Consider the following 16,577-nt stretch of genomic DNA (forward strand, 5'->3'; position numbering starts at 1 on the left):
TGTGGACACCTGCTCGTCGAACATCTCATTCCAAAATCATGGGCATTAATATGGAGTTGGTCCCCCCTTTGCTGCTATAACAGCCTCCACTCTTCTGGGAAGGCTTTCCACTAGATGTTGGAGCGTTGCTGTGGGGACTTTGTGCGTCACTTTGTGCATGGGGGCATTGGCATGCTGAAACAGGAAAAGGCCTTCCCCAAACTGTTACCACAAGGTTGGAAGCACAGAATCATCTACAATGTCATTGTATGCTGTCGTCTTAAGATTTCCCTTCACTGGAACTAAGGTGCCTAACCCGACCCATGAAAAACAGCCCCAGACCATTATTCCTCTTCCATCAAACTTTACAGTTGGCCCTATGCATTCTGGCAGGTAACGTTCTCCTGGCATCTGCCAAACCCAGATTTGTCCGTCGGACTGCCAGATGGTGAAGTGTGATTCATCACTCCAGAGAATGTATTTCCACTGCTCCAGAGTCTAATGGCAGTGGGCTTTATACCACTCCAGCCGACGCTTGACATTGCGCATGGTGATCCATTCTGTGAGCTTGTGTGGCCTACCACTTCACGCCGCTGTTGCTCCTAGACGTTTCCACTTCACAATAACAGCATATACAGGGCTCACAATGGATCACCATGCGCAATGCCAAGCTTCAGCTGGAGTGGTGTAAAGCTCACTCCAGCTAGGCTCCTTATTCCATAAAAAATCTGCTGTTTCTAGCTACAATAGTCATTTACAACATTAACAGTGTCTACACTATATTTCTGATCAATTTTATTATTTTAATGGACAAAAAATGTGCTTTTCTTTCAAAAACAAGGACATTTCTAAGTAACCCCAAACTTTTGAACGGTAGTGTATCTGGGATCTAACACAGATCTGTAGTTTATGCCTATAGCATTTTATACACCTGTCGGCAACGGGTGTGGCTGAAATAGCCAAATCCACTAATTTTAAGGTGTGTCCACATACTTTTGCATATATGCTGTATGTTACGAATTACAATTTGTATTAGCTGTAACGAATTTGCTAAACGTATGATATGTTACGAATTCTAGCTAGGTGGCTAACATTAGCTAGCTTGCTAACATTAGCTAGGCTAGGGGTTAGGATTATGTTTAGTAGTTGGCTAAAAGGGTTAAGGTTAGGGTTAGCTAACATGCTAAGTAGTTGCAAAGTAGCTAAGTAGTTGCAAAGTAGCTAATTATCTAAAATGCTGAAGTTGTCCATAATGAGATTCAAACTCGCAATTTTCGGGTTGCTAGACGTTGACGTTATACACCTGACCAGCCACCCTACTTTTGTTTTTGTCTTATGTAACCATACCAAACATAACATATTGTATCATACTTTTAAATTTCCCGGATTTACTTTAGTATACTACGTCTAGTCTATGAGACCAGGCTGCCTCCAAAGTATATCTGAAACAAGCCGAGGAGGTCGTACTTACAAAGAAGTTTACAGGGGGAAAAGGTGGTCCCACAAAAAAACAGTTTTATGAAGCAAACTACCGAGCACTTCAATCTGCTGTTTTGCCACCGCCTTTACCCGCGAAATAAAGCCATAAACTTGTTTCAATTTACTCCGAATGTTATCAGAGACAGCATACTGCTCAATCGTCTATGTTTATTATCAACTGGATTCAACTTTGAAAAATACGAACCAAAAAAATGGAGAGAACAGCTGAGTCCTGTTGTGGAGTCTTGCTGTCGTGTTAGCTAGCTAACTTGGATATAGCTACGGTGAGATTTTGTTGTTTTGATGCTTCAGAGTCCAGAACAATATGAAATGTACTAATACATGGGTTTTGTTAACCAACAGTTTATGATAAAGGATAAATGTCCCTTTTTAAAACAATCGATCAAGATAAAGTGGCATGGCTGTCAACTTTCTCACGACCTTTTATCTCGCAAATTGTTTAGATTCCTACCACAAACAAATGTATTAAAACAAAACTTTTAGGCCTATAGTTTTAGGTTATGCTACAGAGGAATAGGCAACTATCGTCGGCATTTAGGTTTGCTACATTCATCATGGCCGACAAAGTAACCTTGTTGGCTACACCGCCCCAAATTATACAATGCTGCCACAAACTGCAACAATGTAAAATTTTCTCAAATTGGGTTGGATTATAGATTTGATACATGGCGGCTGTTGCCAATGGCACTATTTTCCTGGTTTGCAAGGCCAGTATATGATGTAGCCAGGCCATAGAGAAAGCTAGAAGACTCTGGTGCCCAGAAGCTGTAGGAACCTAATATGCCACAAATTACTTTTTAATTTCAATGACAGTTATATGTATGAATCTGCTTTTTATATTAAACACATGTATTTACAGGGTTATGTATTAGTTTCTAGGGAACAATGTGCTTCAGAAGTAGCTAAAATTCATATAGGCTGTTTCTCAATCATTTTTAAAAATCAGATTTTCTGGTACTCCTAAATTGTATGTTGTGCTTTTTAACGTTGGGAGCACCCGTGCTACATATGAAAAATGTCAATTTTAGAGCCCTGCTCGTGAGCAAACCATCCATAACTGCAGATGGCAGTAAATCGCCAACCTTGGCTTTATACCTGTTCAAAGAACACACTACAGGTGTCAGTATGCACCCTTTCAGTTTATTTGTCAACTCATTGAAGTAGTAGAAGAAGAACATGTACTACTTTAAAATTGAGATGTCCTCAATGGCGCTGCCATCTTACAGATGCTATAGTGGGACAGATCCAATAATGTGACGTCTGAGACAAACCTAAAGCATAAATGTAAATTAAGCTGGGGGGGCCAGTTGGTGGGATGCCTGAACCGTTATTTAGCCGTATGTCAATACGGCTAAATAATGTATGCAGACTTTTTTATCGACATTCTTGGTATGCCCGATTTTTATTTAGAATCTTTACCAGAAAAGAGTTGATTCTACTAACATAATTCTTATTTTTTCTCATCGCTACAACTCCCCGTACAGGCTCGGGAGAGACGAAGGTTGAAAGTCATGCGTCCTCCGATACACAACCCAACCAAGCCGCACTGCTTCTTAACACAGCGCGCATCCAACCCGGAAGCCAGCCGCACCAATGTGTCGGAGGAAACACCGTGCACCTGACAACCCTGGTTAGCACGCACTGCGCCCGGCCCGCCACAGGAGTCGCTGGTGCGCGATGAGACAAGGATATCCCTACCGGCCAACCCCTCCCTAACCCGGACGACGCTAGGCCAATTGTGCGCCACCCCACGGACCTCCCGGTCGCGGCCGGTTATGACAGAGCCTGGGCGCGAACCCAGAGTCTCTGGTGGTACAGCGCCCTTAACCACTGCGCCACCCGGGAGGCCCTAACATAATTCTTGATTTAATTTTTCATGCCACACCACTTCTCAGTTTAGGTAGGAAATGTGATGCATTTCCACAGCACACATAATAGGCCTATGTGCTAGGCCTATATGCTACTAGGCTATATTTGGTCAAATCAGTCATCTTTTAGGGTGTTGAACTTGGTATTGAACAATTATTTATTTAAAATGTATCATAAAAATATATATTTTACTCTGTATTCTTTCTTTCAGAATTGCCCCATTTTCATCAGTCCACTTCTATGTGGAGAAGCTATTTTCTGAGTGGCCTGCCACACTGATTGCAATATATAAAGTTGGTTCAGTGGGCCACTGCAGAATTTTGTCAAGAGCATTGGCTGTCTGCTGTGTCTTGATGCTCTTCAGTGCCTGGTTGTTACATGGGCGATGAGGATGTCCTGCTGGTCAGGATTGTGATGTGATGGGGTGCAGGACGAGCAAGGTCCTCCCTGAGCCACCTGGAGATGTCCAGCTAGACTTGGTCAAAAAGGTGGAGCCTCCTAAGACCGACATCTACAAACATTTCATCCGAGACGACGGCAGTGGGATTAAAATGGGAGGGGAGAAAACAGGCTCTCTCTCTCCACAAGCCCAGGCAGCTTTCCCAGCTACCCGGGCATCCCCGGGTACAGGCCAACCAGAGGCCTCAGACCCACGCAGAAACAAGGTAGCCAAGTACAGAGCCAAGTTTGACCCACGGGTCACAGCCAAATATGACATTAAGGCCCTGATAGGTCGCGGTAGCTTCAGCCGGGTGGTGCGAGTGGAGCACAAGAGCACGCGTCAGCCCTACGCTATCAAGATGATCGAGACGCGCTATAGAGAGGGACGTGAGGTATGCGAGTCAGAGCTGTGTGTCCTGCGTCGTGTACGCCACACTAACATCATCCAGCTGATGGAGGTGTTTGAGACAGCTGAGAGAGTGTACATGGTGATGGAGCTGGCTACAGGAGGAGAGCTTTTTGACCGTATTATCGCCCGTGGCTCTTTCACAGAGCGTGATGCTACACGTGTCCTACAGATGGTACTGGACGGGGTCAAGTATCTACATACACTTGGCATCACCCACCGTGACCTCAAGCCTGAGAACCTGCTCTACTATCACCCTGGGGCGGACTCAAAAATTATGATCACTGACTTTGGGCTGGCCAGCACTCGTAAAAAGGGGGATGAGTGCTTGATGAAGACCACTTGTGGGACACCAGAGTACATTGCCCCAGAGATCCTGGTACGGAAGCCATACACTAATGCTGTAGACATGTGGGCTCTGGGTGTCATTTCCTACATTCTGCTGAGTGGAACCATGCCCTTTGAGGATGACAACCGCATGCGACTCTACCGCCAGATCCTCAAAGGGAAGTACAGCTTCTCTGGGGAGGTAAGCATCTATGACCTCACACACTCTCTTCATCCATTTAGTTTCTGATTCTTACTAATTTGCTGTCCTCTTTGGTTCTCAATAGTTCTACAACCCCTATCGAGCACTCCTCCCTTGATGTGTTGAGTGCACACTATCTCTCAAAAACCCCTCCTTTTCAGCGGTTACATTTGCTTACGGTTGGCTCCATGTGAACTATAATTCTGATGCTGTGTTTTAACGTTTAGAAACATCAATAGTCATTCCTTTCAAACTGGTTTTCGAAACATATGTTGATATTCGGTTATTTGTTGGTTTGTAATTATTTGAATTCCATTTTTTTTCTGTGGGATCAATGCACAGTTTATTTAGAGATAAATCAGATCAAGACGGAACTGTGGAATTCTGTGGAATGGAATTCAAATAAATAATATGGCTGAGCGAGGACATGGATAATATACAGTTGGCTGGGTTTTCCGTGCATCAGCAAGACAGAACAGCTACCTCCGGTAAGACGAGGGGTGATGGTCTGTGTCTATTTGTCAACAACAGCAGCTGCGCAATCTCTAATATTAAGGAAGTCTCCACACTATTTACCAAGAGAGTTTTCATCTATATTTTTCATAGCTGTCTATTTACCACCACAAACTGATGCAGGCACTAAGACCGCACTCAACAATGCTGTATAAGGACACAAACAAACAAGATAATGCTCACCCAGAAACAGTGCTCCTAGTGGCCGGGGACTTTAATGCAGGGAAACTTAAATCCGTTTTACATCATTTCTACCACAGGAGAAAAAAAAACTCCATACCATCTTTACTCCACACATAGAGATGTGTACAAAGCTCTCCCTTACCCTCCATTTGGCAGATCTGCATAATTCTATGCTCCTGATTCCTGCTTACAAGCAAAAACTGAAACAGAAAGTACCAGTGACTCGCTCTATACAGAAGTGGTCTGATGACGTGGAAGCTAAGCTACAGGACTGTTTTGCTAGCACAGACTGGAATATGTTCTGGGATTTATCCGATGGTATTGATGAGTAACACCACATCAGTCTCCGATTTCATCTATAAGTGCATTAAAGACGTCGTCCCCACAGTGACTGTACGTACATATCCTAACCAGAAGCCATGGATTACAGACAACATCCTCACTAAGTTAAAGGCTAGAGCTGCCGCTTTCAAGGAACGGGACATTAAGACATGGGACATTAAGACATCCCGCTATGCCCTCTGACGAACCATCAAACAGGCAAAGCGTCAACACAGGACTAAGATTTAATCGTACTACACCGGTTCTGATGCTCGTCGAATGTGGCAGGACTTGCAAACTATTACGGATTACAAAGGGAAACCCAGCCGCGAGCTGCCCAGTGACATGAGCTTACCAGACGAGCTAAATGCCTTCTATGCTCGCTTCGAGGCAAGCATCACTGAACCATGCATGAGAGCACCAGCTGTTCCAGAGTGTGTGATCCTGCTCTCTGTAGCCGATGTGAGTTAGACATTTTAAACAGGTCAACATTCACAAGACTGCAGGGCCAGATGCATACTCCGAGCATGCACACATACCACCCCAACAGATCCACAGATGACAGAATCTTTATTGCACTCCACACTGCCCTTTCCCACCTGGACAAAAGGAACACCTATGTGAGAATGCTGTTTGTTGACTACAGCTCAGCGTTCAACACCATAGTGCCCTCAAAGCTCCTCACTAAGCTAAGGACCCTGGGACTAAACACCTCCCTCTGCAACTGGATCCTGGACTTCCTGACAAGCCGCCCCCAGGTGGTAAGGGTAGCCAACAACATCTGCCACAACTCAACACGGGGGCCCCTTTGGGGTGCGTCCTCTCCTGTAATCCCCATTCACTCACAACTGCGTGGCCACGCACGACTCCCAACACCATGAAGTTTGCCGATATCACAGCGGTGGTAGTCCTGATCACTGACAACGATGAGACAGCCTACAGGGAGGATGTCTTAAACCTAGCAGTGTGGTGCCAGGACAACAACCTCTCCCTCAACATGAGCCAGACAAAAGAGCTGATCATGGACAATAGGAAAAAGGGGGCCAAGCACGCCCCCATTCACATCAACGGGCTGTACTGGAGCGGGTCGAGGGCTTCAAGTTCTTTGGCGTCCAAATCACTAACACACCAAGACAATTGTAAAGAGGCCTCAACAATGCCTTTTCCCCCTCAGGAGACTGAAAAGATTTAGCATGGATCCTCAGATCCTCAAAGTTCTAAAGCTGCATCACCGCTTGGTATGGCAACTGCTCGGCATCTGATCTCAAGGCGCTACAGAGGGTAGTACGTATGGCACACTACATCACTGGGGCCAAGATTACTTTCATCCATGACCTCTATACCAGGTGGTGTTAGAGGAAGGCCCATAAAATTGTCAGACTCCAACCACCCTAGTCATAGATTGTTCTCTCTGCTACTGCATGGCAAGCGGTACCGTAGTGCCAAGTCTAGGTCCAAAAGCCTCCCTATCAGCTTCTACCCCCAAGCCATTTGACTGTAAACAGTTATTCAAATGGCTACCCGGACAATTTGCATTGACACCCTTTTTTACACTGCTGCTACTCCCTGTTTATTGTCTATAGTCACTTTACCCCTACCTCCGTGTGTGTGTGTATATATATTTATATATATGGAGCACATTGACTCTGTACCGGTACCCCCTGTATATAGCCTTGTTATTTTGTTACTTTTTTCTTACCTTAATTTATTTTTCAAATTTAGAAAAGATTTTCCTCCACATGGAGCCTCTGACTGAGTCCTTTGCTGCTATAACAGCCTCCACTCTTCTGGGAAGGCTTTCCACTAGATGCCACGAGCATTAGTGAGGTCGGGCACTCATGTTTTGGCCGATTAGGCCTGGCTCACAGTCAGCGTTCCAAGTCATCCCAAAGGTGTTCGATGGGGTTGATGTCAGAGCTCTGTGCAGGACAGTCCAGTTTTTCCACACTGATCTCGACAAACCATTTCTGTATGGACCTCGCTTTGTGCCCGGGGGCATTGTCATGCTGAAACAGGGAATAAATCCTTTAGACTGTCATTGTATGCTGTAGTGTGCAGATGTTCCTTCACTGGAACTAACAGGCCTAGCCCGAACCATGAAAAACAGCCCCAGACTATTATTCCTCCTCCACCAAACTTTACAGTTGGCACTATGCATTCGGGCAGGTAGTGTTTGAAGGGGTGTCCACATACATACATGTATGTATATATGTAGATCATTTAGTGCCTGAAATACGCGGTTAAATACATTTAAAATAATAATCCTAATCTTTTACATCTCTCAAATATTGGACAGAAACTTCAGAACAAACTTCCTTAGTAAAAAAAGAAAATGTTTTACAATCTGTTGTTTTATGTAGTGGACCTGTTTTTCAATGCGTTTCTATGGGCTAATAGCAGTAATGCCAAATTCAATTATTTATTTGTTTATACCTTAAGGGGTCTTACAATTCCAAATCAAATAATTTGGTATGACCATCTTAAAACAATTCCATATGATATAGTATTTCTCGCTGATATGAAAGATACATTCCTTTTGTTTCCAAAACCGAATCGATTGCGATGCGTTAAAACGTTCTGAACGAGCGTCTGTGATCTTAACAATACTCGCCGACCACTGTTGTTCAATTCATACTGGATGCATTGCATACAGTTGCTAATGTGTTAGCCTGGGTTTCATTTGAATCGAAAACATGTCTATGTGTTTCTGGACTGTGCACAATTATTTCAAAACAAACCCCCAACGTTTCTTTGTGATGTTACAGTGCATTGCGAAAGTATTCGGCCCCCTTGAACTTTGCGGCCTTTTGCCACATTTCAGGCTTCAAACATAAAGATATAAAACTGTATTTTTTTGTGAAGAATCAACAACAAGTGGGACACAATCATGAAGTGGAACGACATTTATTGGATATTTCAAACTTTTTTAACAAATCAAAAACTGAAAAATTGGGCGTGCAAAATTATTCAGCCCCTTTACTTTCAGTGCAGCAAACTCTCTCCAGAAGTTCAGTGAGGATCTCTGAATGATCCAATGTTGACCTAAATGACTAATGATGATAAATACAATCCACCTGTGTGTAATCAAGTCTCCGTATAAATGCACCTGCACTGTGATAGTCTCAGAGGTCCGTTAAAAGCGCAGAGAGCATCATGAAGAACAAGGAACACACCAGGCAGGTCCGAGATACTGTTGTGAAGAAGTTTAAAGCCGGATTTGGATACAAAAAGATTTTCCAAGCTTTAAACATCCCAAGGAGCACTGTGCAAGCGATAATATTGAAATGGAAGGAGTATCAGACCACTGCAAATCTACCAAGACCTGGCCGTCCCTCTAAACTTTCAGCTCATACAAGGAGAAGACTGATCAGAGATGCAGCCAAGAGGCCCATGATCACTCTGGATGAACTGCAGAGATCTACAGCTGAGGTGGGAGACTCTGTCCATAGGACAACAATCAGTCGTATATTGCACAAATCTGGCCTTTATGGAAGAGTGGCAAGAAGAAAGCCATTTCTTAAAGATATCCATAAAAAGTGTTGTTTAAAGTTTGCCACAAGCCACCTGGGAGACACACCAAACATGTGGAAGAAGGTGCTCTGGTCAGATGAAACCAAAATTGAACTTTTTGGCAACAATGCAAGACGTTATGTGTTGTTATGTTATGGAGTAAAAGCAACACAGCTCATCACCCTGAACACACCATCCCCACTGTCAAACATGGTGGTGGCAGCATCATGGTTTGGGCCTGCTTTTCTTCAGCAGGGACAGGGAAGATGGTTAAAATTGATGGGAAGATGGATGGAGCCAAATACAGGACCATTCTGGAAGAAAACCTGATGGAGTCTGCAAAAGACCTGAGACTGGGACGGAGATTTGTCTTCCAACAAGACAATAATCCAAAACATAAAGCAAAATCTACAATGGAATGGTTCAAAAATAAACATATCCAGGTGTTAGAATGGCCAATTCAAAGTCCAGACCTGAATCCAATCGAGAATCTGTGGAAAGAACTGAAAACTGCTGTTCACAAATGCTCTCCATCCAACCTCACTGAGTTCGAGCTGTTTTGCAAGGAGGAATGGGAAAAAATGTCAGTCTCTCGATGTGCAAAACTGATAGAGACATACCCCAAGCGACTTACAGCTGTAATCGCAACAAAGTATTAACTTAAGGGGGCTGAATAATTTTGCATGCCCAATTTTTCAGTTTTTGATTTGTTAAAAAAGTTTGAAATATCCAATAAATGTCGTTCAACTTCATGATTGTGTCCCACTTGTTGTTGATTCTTCACAAAAAAATACAGTTTTATATCTTTATGTTTGAAGCCTGAAATGTGGCAAAAGGTCGCAAAGTTCAAGGGGGCCGAATACTTTCGCAATGCACTGTAGGCTGGAGTTCCTGGCAGCAACTGCAGTATGCTCAATGTGTGTGCGCATAAGGGCCTCCTTCTTTGAATCAGACAAGTTCAGCTTTTCTCAGTGGGGTTAACATACATGGGTGTAGCTATGCTTAATTTTATAAAGACCAAACTTTAATACACAAGTGAATTTGTCCCAGTACTATTGGTCCCCTAAAATGGTACAAAAAGTGCTGTAATTTCTAAACGGTTCACCCGATATGGATGAAAATACTCTCAAATTAAAGCGGAGTCTGCAATTTAACCTCACTTTAACCTAATTCTATAATTTCAAATCTAAAGTGCTGGAGTACAGAGCCAAAACCAACAAAACATGTGTCACAGTCCCAATACCTTTGAAGCTCACTGTATAACTATGTTGTATGATTTATGAATGGCAAGGATATATGAGATCGACTTTTCATTCAGTTCGACACCTTTTATAAACAAGTCAAGCTTGCTGTTCGTCAGTCAAAGCACAGTAAATAATCTATGCGCCACCACTCCGTGGCTGCATATGAAACATGGCAAGGTCCAATGGTAGCCTTTTTTTCTCGCTGGCCCACTACTGGCTCAGACATGGTGTAGTTCTTAAATGCAATGGGGTCATGCAGTGCCGATAGGTTGGCACGCTTTCTCTATATATTTGGTTATTAGGATATGTATTAAAAAGTATGGATGGGCGCGGTTATTCAAAAATCTGAACGGACATTGGTATTCATTTTTTAGAAGAAATACAAAATATAGGACTATTTTAACAATGAAAAGGCTTTGTCTAAAATGTAAAACAATTATGTGACATTGCTACATAGCCTACAACAATAGACCATTACATTCCACCTTTTTATAAAACAACAGTTTTATGACAGTTTATTATGAGTAGCCTACACACGTTTTGCAGGGTATGGCTTGTTATTGTCGGTCAGTCATTGCAGCACTACAGTCAGATGCTACATGTGTAGCAGTTAAGTAGGAGATCTATAATCAATGCAAAATGGAATTAAAATTCCGGAATTAAATTGGCTAAATGAGAATGTGTAGTCTTCAATGATCAGCCAACGGTTAGGCTGTTTAATGTGAATGGAGTTGTTGTAGACAAGGATGGGGAGTGCAGCAAAATAGCCTCAATTAGCTAGCCTAGCCTAATCTAAGATCTAAAGAGGAATCAACTGGCACGGGTTACTAATATAGCTAGGATTATACCTTTGGCTGCTGGACAATAAAATAACGTGGATTTGAAAACCAATATAACATGAGAAAAATGCTGTTTTCAATGACATATTAAAAGTGTTTATAAAATCATTCCCTCAACATTTATATGGTTGTATTTTGGCTAGGCTACTTTGAAACAAGGCTTGCTTCATGGTTAACTAGTTTCAAAATGCTGACCACCTCCGCTCAGATTCAAGGATGAGTGATGTGCGGAACAGGCATGGTCCTTCGCTCTCCACTGTTGTGACCATTTGAGCTGAACGAACTGTGCATCGAGGATGTCGACAGAATCAAGCCTTTAGATGTTAATATTTATTATATTTTGTTAAATGTGTCAAAAATAACTGGCGTTTTAGCCTATATTTATGTAATTAAAAGTCTCATTAAAGTTTGGCTACATTGTCTGGCGCCTCCCTCATGTCAGCATAAGTTTGGACATAAGTAGGTAAAATGCGCACATAGGCTTTTTATTTATTTAATTTTAATAGTTAAAAGAACAAATTCTTATTTACAATGATGGCCTACCCCGGCCAAACCAGGACGGCACTGAGCCAATTGTGCACTGCCCTATGGGACTCCCAATCACAGCCGGATGTGATACAGCCTGGATTCGAACCAGGGACTGTAGTGACGCCTTTTGCACTGAGATTCTGTGCCTTAGACCGCTGCGCCACTCAGGAGCATTTTGTGACTTAAAAAAAAATACAAAATGTACTTGTCCATTTGGACATCTTATATATTATATCTATATTCTTCTTGTCCAACAATGTATTTTACTTGTCCCGGACAAGCGTTATTGTCGAGCCCTGTTATGGGACATGGAAATTTATGCTCTATCCCACCGTGTAAAGAAATTTGACTGCTCATACACTCAGATACAGAGGTACTGAGAGGTGGGACAGACAGCAGACTTCCCTGTCATTGCTCACTTTGTTACTGCACCTGTCCTCCTATCAATAGAACACTAGAAGATGCATATTGTTCATTCTAGCGGGGGAAGGCTCCACATTATTTTTTCTGACTACCGAATTGAAAAGTAGCATAGTTAATTTAAGTAGAAAAACTGGCGAGTCGGCTGTAAAGCCGACAGCTTGCACTAGTGGAAAACACTGCGTACAGTATAGCAATGTTCAACCGCAGCTGCTTTACATTCTGTTGCCCTCCTGTATGTATTGTTCGTTATAGTTATGTCCCAAAATTCAGCAGGTATCCACAAGTGTGCTAGAGAAATGGACTCTGCCACTTGATTACTTTCACTGAAAATGGATTTGACCCCCCCACTAGTGCATCAAATAAAGCCTTAATTCAAACCATAACAAATGTTGCAGTTCCTCAACATTTAAAGCTCTTTTTCCGTCTATTCCTCCCTGCACAGCCATGGCCCAGTGTGTCCAACCTGGCGAAGGACTTCATTGACCGTGTGCTGACAGTGGACCCCAGCGAGAGGTTGACTGCAGGCCAGGCTCTGAAGCACCCCTGGGTCGTCAGCATGGCTGCTTCATCCTCCATGAAGAACCTGCAGCGCTCTATCTCCCAGAACCTCCTGAAGAGGGCCTCGTCACGCTGCCACAGCACCAAGTCTGCCCAGTCCACACGCTCCAGCCGCTCCACCAAGTCCAACAAGGCTCGCCGTGCTCGGGAGAAAGAGCTGCGTGAGCTCAACCGCCGCTACCAACAACAATACAATGGCTGAGTAATAGTTACATGGGCTGTAATTTTGACAAACTTGTAATGTTGCAGGTCTCATTGAGACCACAAGCAGGGACTTATCAGCAGCGGCCTAGAACAGCACTTCAGCTCAGCAATAACTTCAACATCCATCCTAGGCCATTGTGCCACTGAGGCAGTAAACAAAACATCCTCAGATTTCACTATTTTTCCTAGATTCCTATTTCCTCAAGTTTCTTTCCTGTCCTTGTGTGTCTCCTCATATTTATTTATTGTTGTCATGATTATATTGTTTCCGTAGAAATGGTCACTTGAAGCTGTCCATCTAAACGGATCTGTTGAACAGAATTCAAGGTAATGAAGGTTTAGGAAGAGATGTTGAAATGCTTTTCCAACACTGATTCCTGATTATTTGCTGTGAATTTATTATGTTACAAGAACAGTGAGTTACTTGGTTTGGTGGAGATATATATCTGATTATATCTTGATTTGGACAAAAAATACGATGATACTTTGTGCTAAAACACAAGTATGTCAATGAAGGCCAAAATAAACATAGATTTATTTAATTTTGGTTTAGAAGTCGTATATCCAATCTTATTGTATCCCGACCAGTTGCTTTCATGGATTGCAAATTAAGTCTCTTCCTTGCCAGGATTCAGTTTTTACAACCTGTCCATTCATGATTTTTTTCCCCAATTCGTTCTGGGATTCTTTTTTAACTGTGAGCTTGAAAGGCTGAGGGAGGTTGACTGGAAACTAAATAAGGACGGATGATCCAGCGCTTTTGCATCTGTCGTCGTGAGGATTGATTAGGCTGAAACCTAGTCCTGTCTCTGCACTCTCCTGCTCCTGCTGTCTGAGATGGACAGCATTGTTGTAATGAAGTATACACGTCAAGTGATGTGTAATTTAACAAACTGATGGAGAATGGATCAAAAAAATTCTAACTGATGGAGAATAGTCCAATGGTTGAAAGCTCAGTATTCATTTAATTTGTTGTATCAAATATTTCTTTCCAATTTGTTCTGAGTAATGCAGACATCTCATGTTTGTACTGTATTTTTTATTTTTTCAAAATATTTTTATTGAACAAACCGTGTAGTTTGACAACAACTTAATTTGTGCTGTGGTGGATGCTTTGCCAGTTGTAAAGCCCACAGACGGCTGTTGGGAGGAGAGACCAATTCAAATCTGACCTTTCTGCACTATTGTCAAGTCTTAATCAAGAAAAATGACCATAAAATGATAGGATTGAAAATAAATATTTTAATAAATAAAACTATTGCTTTAGTCTTTTAAATGGAACTCTTCAATGTTTCAGAGATTTTATTATTTTGGGTGTACCTTGTTATAGCCTGTGAATGCACATATTTAAGTGGTGGTTCAAGGGACTGATCTCATTTAACCCACAGTACCATTTTGAGGGGTCATCCAATAGTGTTTTGAAGGGATTAAACAAAATACTTATACCTCTGTTTTTTGTTTACAGGCTTAATTGAAGGTTTTGTATATTAATTACACATGCTCTTGTTATTTAGCTCCTTTTGTAGTTATCTTTTTGTACTCCCCAACCAAGACACCCATAGTAAGCGATCCGTTTGATTTTGTCATATAGACTATGTACTTTTGAGCAATTTCCGGTGAGAAGCGCTGGTATTTTAAAGTGAATTTTTCAAAGATACTGGAAATCCAACAGAGCCGTATCAGCTTACCTCAATCTCTCATTTGGTAATTCTATAATGTTACATTATTTTCCATCTTCACTCAATCGGTCCTACTGCTGTTATTGTTTTTTAAAAATTGTTGCACAGTAATGTGCAGTGGTGTCTTCCCCCCACATACTTGGCCAACTGCACCCTCCCCCTCCCCCCTTTTGTTCTCTGAACAGCCTCAAGTTGTCATGGCATGGACTCTAAAAGGTGTTGAAAGAATTCCACAGGGATGCTGGCCCATGGTGACTTCAATGCTTCCCACAGTTGTGTCAAGTTGGGTGGATGTACTTTGGGTGGTGGACCATTCTTGATACACAAGGGAAACTGTTGAGCATGAAAAACCCGGCAGCGTTGCAGTTCTTGACACAAACCGGTGCGCCTGGCACCTACTACCATACCCTGTTCAAAGGCACTTAAATCTCTTGTTATGCCTATTCACCCTCTGAATGGCACACATACACAATCCATGTCTCAAGGCTTCAAAATCCTTCATTAACCTGTCTCCTCCTCTTCATCTACACCAATTTAAGTGGATTTAGCAAGCGTCATCAATAACGGATCAAAGCATTCATTCACCTGGTCAGTCTGTAATGGAAAGAGCAGGTGTTATTAATGTTTTGTACACTCAGTGTATGTGAAATGCAGCATACATTGGTACCATGCATTTTCAACCCCACAGAACGAATAATGCCATGGTTTCAGTCACTTGTTGATGGATTGTTTTTTTTAACATCAATGCCTTTTATTTTTAACAAAGGTTTGGTTTTAATGCAAACATGGAATTCAAAATTATTTTTACATCCTGAAAAAACTATGTCTAGGCCTGAAGAGAATAGATTACATTTTTTTAAATGGAGCAAATTGTAAAGTGTGTAATGTGTGCCAAGTCAATGATTAACCAAATAGTATTTGCAAGAGATCTTGCGGAATGTAAACATATTTTCCCAAAGTGTTTCCTTTCACCTGTTCTATCTGTATGACACATGCTGTTGTCTTTTTCGGAAGTAGCCAATTCAACACTGTTTCCCCAATGCAATTGTTTTTTATGTATTTTTTTTTATGTTGTTCATTTGTGTTTAAATGAGTGATAACACAATGATTCTTGTACATTCACTTTTTTTTTAATGGTGAACTGGTTCAATGAGTCATGTTTTATTTGAATATGCCAAATAAACAAACTCGAACCTGACAACTTTTTTTGTACTAATTTAAAATAAAGTTTCAGCTCTAATGATAATTCTTAGTGATACATCCTTTCAAAAAGTACCAGCCATATGTTCATACCAATTTGAAAGGAAAGATCCCTTTTTTTCCACTGTGTATCATATGCTTTGTCATGTTTCCCAGTGTTTTGATGGATTTGGCATCATTATGGTCTTTCCCCTATGTGAGCCCAATGGATTTTTTGTTTGGAAGTCCTAGTAAAATACACTACATGACCAAAAGTATGTGGACACCAACATCTCATTCCAAAATCATGGGCATTAATATGGAATTGGTCCCCCCCTTTTCTGCTATAACAGCCTCCACTCTTCTGGGAAGGTTTTCCACTAGATGTTGGAACATTGCTGCGAAGACTTGCTTCCATTCAGCCACGAGCGTTAGTGAGGTTGGGCACTGATGTTGGGCGATTAGACCTGGTTCGCGGTCGGCGTTCCAATTCATCCCAAAAGTGTTTGATGGGGTTGAGGTCAGGGCTCTGTGCAGGCCAGTTAAATTCTTCCACACTGATCTCGACAAACCATTTCTGTATAGACTTTGCTTTGTGCCCGGGGGCATTGTTATGCTGAAACAGGAAAGGGCCTTCCCCAAACTACTGTTGCCACAAAGTTGGAAGCACAG

At 42.1% G+C, this 16,577-nt stretch overlaps 1 protein-coding gene across 1 annotated transcript; it reads left to right on the forward strand.

The window, feature by feature from the left end:
- Nucleotides 1-1,444: 1,444 nt before the first annotated feature.
- On the forward strand, nucleotides 1,445-15,924 carry LOC139400149 (serine/threonine-protein kinase H1 homolog). Its single transcript, XM_071145188.1, has 3 exons — nucleotides 1,445-1,742; nucleotides 3,560-4,724; nucleotides 12,728-15,924. Exons 2-3 carry the CDS (start codon nucleotides 3,768-3,770, stop codon nucleotides 13,043-13,045), a joined length of 1,275 nt encoding a protein of 424 aa, XP_071001289.1. The 5' UTR covers nucleotides 1,445-1,742; nucleotides 3,560-3,767; the 3' UTR covers nucleotides 13,046-15,924.
- The last annotated feature ends 653 nt before the right edge of the window (nucleotides 15,925-16,577 follow it).

The sequence above is a fragment of the Oncorhynchus clarkii genome, chromosome 1 (assembly GCF_045791955.1).
Source record: "Oncorhynchus clarkii lewisi isolate Uvic-CL-2024 chromosome 1, UVic_Ocla_1.0, whole genome shotgun sequence".
Classification (NCBI taxonomy): Eukaryota; Metazoa; Chordata; class Actinopteri; order Salmoniformes; family Salmonidae; genus Oncorhynchus; species Oncorhynchus clarkii.